Below are 11,768 nucleotides of genomic sequence, written 5' to 3'. Positions count from 1 at the left end.
GTCTGGTGAGAATTTCCAAATTATACATCCATCTTAGAAGTCTGAATGTACTGTGTATATATGTGAGTGTGTGCATACATACAGCACAGCAGCAATATATGGCTTAAAGCATTTGTTCTTAGTTTCTATTTACCCTGATACTCCTCTAGACACCCTCATTTGAATAGTATGCCAGAACAAATGATCAGGTTACACCTGTTTAGGTTACACTGCCTAGGAAACCATCATACTCCATTTTCAACGCTTGACGCTGTAAAACTCCGTTTCTGGGAAAGCAAATGATTAATTTTTAATGGTACCAGAAACCTGCTGCGTGCTTTTTTGACAACCATCTGCTGCTCTACAAGGTAAGTCTTTTCCCCACTTACGATAAAGTGTGCGTATATGTGTGTTCTTTTTAAACAGGATGGAAGTATAACAGCTTTTTTAAAATCTTAAGTGTAGCATCAGCAGCAACAGAATACAGCCGAGCAAAAGTGTTTTGCTCAAGAATGTACAAATGCTCATGGAATAGGAGTCGGGGGCCAGGGAGAGGCTGGCTGTGGATGTGGGCGGATGTTTTGCCATCATAAGTAGCAAGAAGAACTGTCGTTCTGTAATGGTCAGTTGCGCAGGACTTAAAGCTTGGATCCCGGCCCTTCTCCATTTTTTATTGTGCCGGTTGTTAAAAAGTGTTAGCATTTGTAAAGATGACCACTTGCTTATCGATTACTCTGGGGACTATCTTTATACTCTATGAACTCTCACCAAAAGAAAAACATATTTCCAATCCAACAAACCAGAAAATATGATGATAAATAGGAGTGAATTAGTAGATGTAGCTGAGAATGTGCAGGGAATCTACTTTTAGCATTGCTATATGTACCTTTGTTATCCATTAAAATCTTTCAATAAAAGCATTTTTTTTTAAGTATAAAGAGACAAAGTGAGAATTAAAAAGGCTAATCCTGTACTGCAGGAGCAAATTTAATAGGGGCCAAGTCACTTAGAATTACAACTGCATCACCACCAACCATAGCTGTCAACTTTCCCTCTTTTTGCGGGAAATTCCCTTATTCCAGCACCGTTTCCCATTGCAAAAAAAGGGAAAGTTGACAGCTATGGCCGTTTCCCAATGCAATAAAAAAAAGGAAGGTTGACAGCTCTGCCACCAACCTTACCTAGGGCGGGTCACACCCTGCCTTAGGCCACTATGTCAGCTTTTTTTAAAAAAAAGGAGAATGAGAAGGAAGCGACAGAGAAATAATGCAAACATAAAACGGAGGCAATAGGAGGACAGATCTAGAAAGGAATAGGGAAGAATTAGCCTTCACCAACCTGGTGTCTGACCAGCACTGGAAGTTGTGGCACCATATCCTCTGGAGGGCACCAGGTTGGCAAAGGATGTCTAAGATGAAGAGTCTGATGCGAATCCCCTGTTGAAGGCTGGTGTGAAATGGGGGGGGGCTGTGTATGGGAAGGATGGAGGCCATTGCAATGTGGGGTAGAGCTTTTGTGCCTTTGGTAATGATTTAGGAGGGAACATTGTAGAAAGATAAGCTGTTCCTGCATTGTGGTAGGAGAACTTGTATCTGCTGGAGTTCTCATGATGATGAACCTATTGAAGACACAGTAAACCTATCTAAGAGGATAACTTCCTTAAAGCAAACGGGACTTCACAATGTACATGATCATTAAAGGCCATTATAAAATATAAAGACAATTAGTTCCTGACAAGACATTGCGCTGAACAGCTTATTAAGTGGTTATTGTGGGTTCTCATAAGTATTAGCATTAAGAACTAGCAGGACGGGATTTCACAACTGATAATTATGAAAAGATTGATGTTAAGGTAATAATATATATGAAAGCGTTCGATGTTTCAATTCCCTCCCATGTATACATTTAAAGCGCATCGCTTCCCCCCAAGGAATCCCGAGAACTGTAGTTCACCCCTCAAATAACTACAATTCCAAGCACCCTTAAACTACATTTCCCAGGATTCTTTGGGGGAAGCTATGCCCTTTCAATGTGCTTTAGGTATGTGGGGTGTATATAGCCATCACATACAGAGGGGGCACGTTGGGGGGAAAGAGCAGAGAGGGGTAGGCAGAAAAGGGTTGGTGTTTGCTGGATCTCTCTCCATGTTACATGGCAGTGGTTTTAAAATTTTTAGGAGGAAGGGAAGGCTAATCTGCAGAATTTTGTCATAATACCTGATCTTACAAGCTACTTTGCTCATAAAAAGAACTCACAGCATTGGTCTGTATGTCCTTAACCCTAATGAGGGTATTGTATATTCCCATGGCACACATGCCTCACCTTTTCACCGCCAGGCTAGACAAACACAGATGCAGCAGCCACTCCCTTGCTTGCAATGTTGCTGTGCTGAGAAAGGAAAAGATTGGGGGTGCCCCGATCTCATACACGCCCCTGGAATGTGACCAGGGTTCTCTGTGTTGTGTGTTGCAACAGTACCTGTGGCAAACATGATCTCCTGTAAAGAGTAAAGCAGTCTCCAGAGCCTCCGTCTACTTACACTTCTTCATCTGATGGGAACGGCAGCTGTTGTGGATTATTATTATTATTATTATTATTATTATTATTATTATTATTATTATTATTATTATTATTATTATTATTTATACCCTGCCCTCCCTGGCCAGGGCTGGGCTCAGGGCGGCTAACACCAAATATAAATTACAATAAACGTAATAGGAAAAAAACACCAGTTAATTAAAACAAGGCTTAAAATACAGCTTTAAAATGCAGCCTCATTTTAGTAGTTTAACTCCATGTTACCTGTCAATGTTTTCCCATTTTGGTGGACAGTGCTATTTTTGATTCACAGTTTTTGATTCAAAGATAGCAATGTCCTCATGCCACTATATGCTTCCGAAGGGTGTATGGGGTGTTAGGGGAGGGGTAGTACCTCTGTTGGGGGACATGTTTGTGCTCCTCCAGGGGTAGTTTGTCCACCTTTGATCTCCACCTTGCACTCAGCTCTCACCCATGGCTCCTAGAAGTTGTCAGCATGTGACAGCGCCCACACCCTGGGAACGGCTTTGAATGGCCGGCTAAACCAGGTGAGAGTAGCCGATGGGTTGTGGAGGAAGGTCATGATAAAAATGTAAAAAATAAACCAATGATAAAGGAATGCAGGGAAGTGATGCAGTCTACAGCTGCTAAACCATTTGTAGCGTAGCATTAACCCCCCCCCCCATTTGCAATTGTTCACGCCAGGGCTGTCTTAAGCATATCCGGCGCCGTGGTGCAAAGATCCCTCTAGCACGCTCCGCTCCCCCCCCCCCCCGTTTCCCAGAGTTGCTGACCTTTTTTAAGGAGGACGGCGCTGCCAGAGATGCGCCCAGCTTTGCGGGACTGGAGGAGGCAGGCAGCAGCTCGAGGGCAGCTCCTCCAGCGGGGAAAGGTGGAGGCTGGATGCGGCAGCTCCTGGCTCAGCTAGCCGCTTCGTGCTGTGATGGCCATGGCAGGCGGAGGCTCCAGGCAGAGGGGGGCGAGCTGATGCCAGGAGCCACTGCGTCCAGCCTCTGCCTATTCCCTGGTGCCATGCGCCACTAGCCTCTACGGGTAGTTCACGCCCCTGGTTCACGCTTCTCAACAGGCTACTAGATCCTGCTGTCCACAAGTGTGGTTGTGGTTACCTGATACACGTTTGAAAACCCTCCCCTTGATTAGGTTATCCATGCCTTTCCCGCTCTGCACATGCCCCAGCTACATAAAGGAGGCACATGATGACTGCAATCTTGGCATACCCACCACGACATTGGACAGGTGTGGATACATACACACACACACACCAATTGCGGGGACTGCCTACATCTGTTTTGAAATGGGCGCACTATGGGGTAATGCTGAATCAATCTGCAATGAACTTTTGGGAAAGGATAGCACAGTTGGTAGAGCATGTGACTCAATCTTAGGCTTGTGGGTTCCAGCCTCATGTTGGGCACAAAAAATTCCTGCACTGCAGGGGGTTGGACTTGATGACCCTTATGGTCGCTTCCAGTTTTATGATTCTATGAACCCACTTTTCAGGAGCAAAAAAACATCCAATATTTCTAGATTGTGTGTGGACTGTGTAGAATAAACAACCACTCAATCGCTATTGAATCTAGAATCAAGTGTCACGTGTACACAAGCTATATTGCCTTCCATGGACAGGCTACTTTGGATGCAAGCTGGTAGTTTATTTAAAAGGTGCATACCTTGCAGCTGATTGAAATGATTCCTGCATTGACCTGCTCCTCTTCTTCACTTGATTTCCCGCCCCACCATGAGATTTCTTTAAAAAATGGGGAAAGGGACCTGTATTCATGGATGTATCTTCCTTTTCCATAGGGGAGGTTAATTTTTGGCCCTCCAGATGTTGCTGAACATCCTTCATCCTTTGCCCATGCTGACTGGGTCTGATGGGACTTGCAGGTCAACAACACCTGCAGGACCATAGGTTAGCCACTCCTACCCTATTGCTTTCGACCAGCAGCCTGCTCATTTCTCTTAGCGGAAGGCACACATAGCAATTTCACTGTGCATGTGCACTGGGGTTGGGATCTCCTCCAGTATCCTTATCTAAAGGTTCATCCTCAATCTTTGTGAGTAGCTTTCATGACCCTGGGGAGCTAAAGTTGGCAGAAGTCAGGAGGCAGGGCTAAAACAACGGAGTGCATGTGATGTTCTGTGAATCGTCGTTAGAATCTTGGCCAATCACTTTCATAGAATCCTCATTTTCTTTTTTAAGTATCCACAGCCTAGAGAGTGTGTAAAATCATAGAATTGTAGAGTTTGAAGGGACCCCAAGGGTCATCCAGTCCAACCCCCTGCAATGAAGGAATAGGCAGCTGTCCCACACAGGAATCAAACCTGTAACCTTGGCGTTATCAGCACCACACTCTTAACCAACTGAGCTATCCAGGCAGGCATGACAACAGATAATTAAAATTCAACTTAAGGAGTAACTAGAAGAGAAATGGTTCCTTGACTTAATTAAGCTCTTTGGATCTGCCTGGCTGGCTATATATCCAGGCTCCATCTGTGCTTTATGTTTAATTGATTATAAATAAGATTTAAAAAGCTTCCACTCCACTGATGCAAAGGGCCTCTATGTGTGATGGGCTTTATGCATCCCGCCATGATGTGCTCTCTCCTTGTATCTGTTTCCCCCTTATTATTTGCAGCAATCTGTTCTGAATCAAGGCCTCGGCTACACAATACATGACTTGACAGGTGCTATAGCAGAATAGATGCTGCTCTGGGGCCTTTTATTGTGATGCAGGGAGAGAAAGTACTACAGACCAATGATAAAGTGAGAGAACAGTGCCATCTATCAGCAAAACCGTGGAACTGAAAGTTTGTCTACTCTGCAGACTGTACAGCAAGGATGGGAGAATCACAGAATTGTAGAGTCAGAAGGGACCCAGAGGATCATTTGTACCCTCATGCTAATGCTAGGACCTGTAGGCTAGAATCTGTGAGCCATTTCACTTGCTCATATTTTTGGGAGTCTGATAATGGAAAGGAGTTCTTGCTATGAGAAAACATGGGAAATGATATGAAAACAGATAGCAGGAGTAGATAAATGAATAGTAAACAATAGGTCATCATCAAGCAATTCTGTAGACACTTAATGATGCTATCAAATTCCTATTTCATGTACTTAGCCAGATTTATATACCGTTTCATCAAAAATATCTCCAAGCCGTGAACACAATAGTATAAAATATTTTGTAAACTGAAGTACAAGGAGGCTTACAATACTATATGTTATTACCTTGAGCATCCCTATCAGTCTTTTCATAATTATCATAATTATCCCTGCTAGTACTTGTAGGGCCCCTCAGACCCGGAGCTGCCTCTGCACCTTTGACAAGTCCAACCATTACACTGTGTGTTTAGCCTAAGCAAATACTTGGGGATGGGGAGTTTAGTAAGACTACTGGTTTGGAAACTAGGTAACCATACTAGTCAAATCTAGAATGACCAAAGAAATCATGGACATGAGAAAGTAATAAGAGGGCTTTATCCAGTGCTACAGTTCTGATGGTGCCATGTACTTTCATGCATGCCAGAGTTTCAGATTCCTCTTCTGTCTCCTCCAGCACCCCATGCACCCTCCAAAGTCAACTCTTGAAGGTTGGGGTACCATATGGAGCAGTTTTGGGGGTGGCACAGGGGAGGAGTGGATACTGAAGTCATTGGAACTACTAGCATTGGCTACAACCCCCAAATCTGAACTTGGTTTTACTCATTAAAATCATGCATGACAAAAAGAACTGCCTCATATGTTCCCCAAGTGTTGGTGCTGCTGCTTCTGTGTGGCTCCATCCCACCTCAGCCCAAGCCATGTTTAAGGCAGATCACATGGGAGGCCCTTGGGACACGGTTACTTCCTATCTTCAGTTGTAGCTTCAGGCATTCCAAGACTGGCAAGAGACAAGAGCAGGGATTGGGGAACCTGTGCCCCTCCAAATCCCTTCAGACCCAGCCAGCATGACCATTGGTTAGGGATGAGATAATGGAGTCTGACCACGGCTGAAGGGCCATAGGTTCCGCATGCATGGGACAGCGCAATGATGGAAGAGCTCCCCAGAGTGTTTCTGTATTGTGATAACTGGGAGGATTACATTATGGGTACATGTTATATATATTTTCATGCATGTTCCCAGCACCTAAGAATACCCTTGGCACCTAAATTCCAATGGGAAGAGCTAATGAGAGGAGTTAAGGAAAGTTTTGTTAATTTCCAGTTTACAGATGGAATTTAAACTCAAATCCAGCACTTGGCCCCCCTGAACAACCATTTATAATCCTGAGTTATTGTATAATTGGATTGATCACTTTTACAATCGTAACAAGTAATGTAATTCAGTTTGGATGTCCTATGTGTTGTGTAAATAAAAGTGAGGGCATTCTCATTTTGTGTATTTGTTTTGTTATAGTTCCTTGCCCCTTTCTGAAGTGGAAGCAATGAGCTGGTCATTCCTCCGTGATGTCCTAAGCGGGGTGAACAAATACTCAACTGGAATCGGCAGAATCTGGTTGGCTATTGTGTTTATCTTCCGCCTCCTTGTCTACGTTGTGGCTGCAGAACAAGTCTGGAAGGATGAACAGAAGGAGTTTGAGTGTAACATTAGGCAGCCTGGCTGTGAAAATGTCTGCTTTGACTACTTTTTCCCAGTTTCCCAGGTAAGGCTTTGGGCCTTACAATTGATCATGGTCTCCACCCCATCCCTTCTTGTCGTTCTCCATGTTGCCTATCGAGAAAGCAGGGAAAAGAGACACAGGAAAAAGCTGTATAAGGACCCAGGAAGCATGGATGGAGGGTTGCTATGCACCTATCTCATCAGTCTTCTTTCCAAAACAGGATTTGAACTCGGCTTCCTCTTTTTGTTTTACAAGCTGTACGGCGGATTCAACGTGCCCCGCCTTGTGAAATGTGACATGAGTCCATGTCCCAACACAGTCGATTGCTACATCTCCAAGCCCACAGAGAAGAAAGTCTTCCTGTACATTGTGGTGGTGACGTCCTCTTTGTGCATCATCTTAAATGTAATCGAACTCACCTATTTGGTTTTCAAGTACTCCATCAAATGTTGTTTCAGGGGCTACATCGAGAGAGTTCAAGAATCCAAACGTGAAGACAAAAAGTTGAGTTCCGTGAATCACAATGGAACCACCTTATTTCAGGGCAATGATGAAGTCACTATCTTCGGTATCCAGGGAGATGGAAGAAACTTGCCCACCAGTCAACAGCAAGAATAACAGGCACACGTTAAATAAAATGCATTTTAATGACTTTAGGACAGCTTGGGATTTTAATCAGCAGGCTGTGTTTTCCACACTTGGGAGTTATTTAGGTTCACCAAGTTTAAGATGCAAAACCTGACATTTCCCCTAGATGTATAAATATTGATATTTATTATAAATAATGCTGAAAAGAACAGTAAATTCAATAGTCACTTTGAATGTTTTCGCACAATTCAGTTTAAAAAGACAATTTAACTGGGTGAAATCCAAGATTGTGCAAGTAGTGTAACCGGCTTTCCCCTTCTCCCCCAGGTGTTCTCCAGATCTGCTCTGGATGGTCTCCCATCTGTCTGAAACAGATTTTCTTTTTTTTGGGGGGGGGGTGTGTCACATTGTATGAGCTAATGACTATTCCACTCATACATGGAGATTGTAAAATTCAACCCCACTCTCTTATTTCCAGCCCCAAAGACAAGACCTTACCCTATTAAGGTGACCCTGTGTAAGTGAGACACTCCGGTTACCGTTCTCAGATCCATCCCTGTACTGACACACTGCATTTGCAACTGAAGCTTCTGGCATGTCCTTCCCTCATGTACTGCCCTGTTTTACTTACGAGATAGTTTAATTCTGTTTCTACTTAGTTGCTCATATGAACATTATTGTATTATTATTTTTACATGGCATTGTTATTTCTACTTATATCTCATGTCAACCACTTTTTGTAAAAATATTAAGCAGTATGTAATAAATACCACATTAAATACCTGTCTGGAAGCACCCTAAAACTAGGTTTCTGTTTTCCTACAAAAATAAATGCAAATAAATAAGATTGTCATCACGCAGCCCCCATTGGAGGATTTGTTGTGTTTCATCACGGTCTTGGATTTGCATGAAGTTGGAGCAGCGAAAGGGAGCAAAGTAGCTATGGCATGGGGAGAGGAGGGAGGGACGCTAAGAGGGGGGAAATTGTGGTTTTAAACACTAGAGGACACAGTAAAATAACCATTTTAAAAAACAGCAGAGGTTTGAATAAAGCAGGGATGAAGAGAAACTTAGTGCCGATTTTAAACAATGGCAAAGGTTTGAGTAGAGCAGGCAGGGGTTAAGGGGCAGTTTGAAACAATATTAGAGTCCAGTGAGAAGGAAGTTGGAAAAGGCTGTGTTTTGTTAGCTTTTTTGTGTTAACTTTTGCATTGTACCCATCCCTGCTCATATCTCCATGCTAAAACTGGTTTGATTTATTTTTTAAAAAAGAAAACCCCCTCAGTGTAACTCCACCCCTACTTTATTCAGACTTCTGCCACTGAGTACAGCAAGAAGGGAGCATCACTGTAAGGGGAGGGGGATTGCTTTTTTAAACTTCTCCCTCTTCTATTCCTCATCTGCCTCATGTGACAGAGGTAATTGAAGCAGAGCTCTCAAATGCCCCATAGTACTTTCACACAATGTATTTCACTTCTGGTATCTGTTGTCTTCAGTATGAAGTTCCAGATTCCATGCAGTAATTTAGAAGGAGCAAAAACCCATACATGTACAACATTCACCAGCTGAACTTTACCTTCTCTAACTGAACATTCTGACAGGTTTGCTCTTAAGATTTGCTCTTCCTAATGATATGGTAACCTTTATCAGCACATGCACAGGCACACGCAGGAGGCTGCAGAAGAGGAGAGCAAAGGAGACAGGGAAATAGCAGTGATCTGTGTTGAAAAAAGGAGGGTGGAAAAGGGGGAATGTAACGGGGGTGCAAAAGGGGTTGCAAAAAAAAAAAAAAAGACGAGGCATGGGAATAGGGTTGAAGATGAAAGCAGGGGCATGAAAAGGTCTGAAGAATAGGAAGAGATGGTGGCTTTATGGATGGGTGGAAGGTGAAAAGGATGCTTAGTAGTTGCAATGTTTGGGAGTAAGAAGATGCAGGAGTTAATCATGGGGGTGGTTAGTGTGCGAGGAAAGGTTGCACAAAATGTGGTGGGACATGGAGGTGAAGGTGAAAACAGAAGAGCAAAGTGGTTTCAGAAATAGGATTGGGTATGTGAAAAGCAAGTTTAGTAGTTGCATGGGATGGGAAGGGGGAGCTCTACTGTGTTAATGTGGGAGGAATGGCAGCGGGTTGGTTAGTGGAGTGAGCAGGAGCATAGCCCTTAACATGCAGGATATACAGCAATTCCAGTTTTGGCTGACCTGCTCTGGTTTCCAGTTAGTTTCTGAGCTCACTTCTAAGTGCTGCTTATTATCATTGAACACCTAAAATGATTTGGGTCAAAAGCATTTAAAGGAATGCTGACTCCCACAATATTAATCTTGATTGTTAAAAGATCTTTTCTTCGATGGGCTCTTTGTGATCGATTCCCACTTCACCCGTTAGAATTTGAAAACTTGTTCTCGTTAATTTTGCAAGTTAATTTTGCTGCCATTTGTTTGTTTTCTTGGATTTTAATTGCCTGTGTTTTGATTTCATTTCTATAAGCCACTCTGGGCAGAAAAGCAGCATAAACACACTGAGGAGAATCAAATGCTACAGTTTCCCAGTATGTTTGGCTTTGAAATCCAAAATGATGTGTCTGGAATAAAATAAGGCAGCTAACGTCCACCAAGATTTAGAACACATAAGCTACTGGTGATTTGTGGTGTTACAAGTAGTTTATCCAAGAACAGAGAGCACTGCCTTATAAATAGCCAGACCATTGCTTCGTATAGCTCAATATTATCCACGCTGACTGGCTGTAGTTCTCCAGGGGTTCAGACAAAGAGCAATCCCAGCTCCATCCAGAGGTTTTGGGGATCAAACCTGTGACCTTCTTGCATGCTCAACCACTAAGCTATGGCTCTGGTAAAGCTCATCTGAAAGCACTGCATGAGGATTTGACATGAGAAAATGTCAAAGAACAACAAAGGTCACTGTTGAAGGCTATTAAATCAATTACCTTTTTGTTACAAAGCATACATATACAATTCTCATGTCATTTTTACAAAAATAAGCTTACACACCCCAGAATACTAAATACTAAATGGCAAGTTGTTTTCACTTTTTCTGAGCAACAGTGTGATGTCAGCAAATTTAGATCAAGGCAATTTTTGCTGAAATAACATATGAAATAAGTAAACACATTAAAGTATTTCCATGTGAACATTGACTTCAGTTTTGTATTTTAAAAAAACCTAGTTTCTTAAAGTGAGATTTGCATTTTCATCACTCCAATTGTATTCAAGTGTACCTTATTTGCCATGTCTGTGGGTCTTTTCCTACATGTTTTGGAAGGTAACACAGACATCAACATACTATATGCAATAAAAGGTAAAGGTAAAGGGACCCCTGACCATTAGGTCCAGTCATAGAATCAGAGTTGGAAGAGACCACAAGGGCCATCCAGTCCAACCCCCTGCCAAGCAGGAAACACCATCAAAGCATTCCTGACAGATGGCTGTCAAGTAGTGTCTGACTCTGGGGTTGCAGTGCTCATCTCGCTTTATTGGCTGAGGGAGCCGGCATACAGCTTCCAGGTCATGTGGCCAGCATGACTAAGCCGCTTCTGGCGAACCAGAGCAGCGCACGGAAACGCCGTTTACCTTCCCGCCAGAGCGGTACCTATTTATCTACTTGCACTTTGACGTGCCTTCGAACTGCTAGTTTGGCAGGAGCAGGGACTGAGCAATGGGAGCTCACCCTGTCGCAGGGATTCGAACTGCCGACCTTCTGATGTATCAATTTCCCCAACTCTTCAGAGGGCTAACTTCTTTCTAACTGCCTAATGAACAGATAACTCCCCCCCAGAATAGACTGCTTACCCAAAACTCAGGGGGAGCTCCTGAATACATCAACTATGATAGAATGATTGTTATTAAGGGTGGATGCTAGGCCAGTGACAGTGAGAGCAGAGCTCAGAGGGTAACCAATAGGGATTCCTATTTGCAAAAGGATGGGGAGGGGCATTCATGCCCTATTCTGGACAACTTGTTGGGTTCTACAAAAGAACTGTGAAGGGGGGGGAGGCTTGTCAGGCAACTTGCCATTCATAAGT

General features: G+C 43.2%; 1 protein-coding gene across 1 annotated transcript; it reads left to right on the top strand.

The window, feature by feature from the left end:
* Positions 1-205: 205 nt before the first annotated feature.
* Positions 206-7,779, top strand: GJB7 (gap junction protein beta 7). The gene is made up of 2 exons (XM_033143372.1): positions 206-347; positions 6,939-7,779. Exon 2 carries the CDS (start codon positions 6,967-6,969, stop codon positions 7,759-7,761), a length of 795 nt encoding a protein of 264 aa, XP_032999263.1. The 5' UTR covers positions 206-347; positions 6,939-6,966; the 3' UTR covers positions 7,762-7,779.
* The last annotated feature ends 3,989 nt before the right edge of the window (positions 7,780-11,768 follow it).

The sequence above is a fragment of the Lacerta agilis genome, chromosome 3, assembly GCF_009819535.1.
Source record: "Lacerta agilis isolate rLacAgi1 chromosome 3, rLacAgi1.pri, whole genome shotgun sequence".
Lineage (NCBI taxonomy): Eukaryota > Metazoa > Chordata > Lepidosauria > Squamata > Lacertidae > Lacerta > Lacerta agilis.
This window is presented reverse-complemented; position numbering and strand designations above follow the sequence as displayed.

Bases quoted from the DNA above. Each gene is read 5' to 3' on its own strand.
- GJB7 (XM_033143372.1), top strand. From the start codon at position 6,967: ATGAGCTGGTCATTCCTCCGTGATGTCCTAAGCGGGGTGAACAAATAC.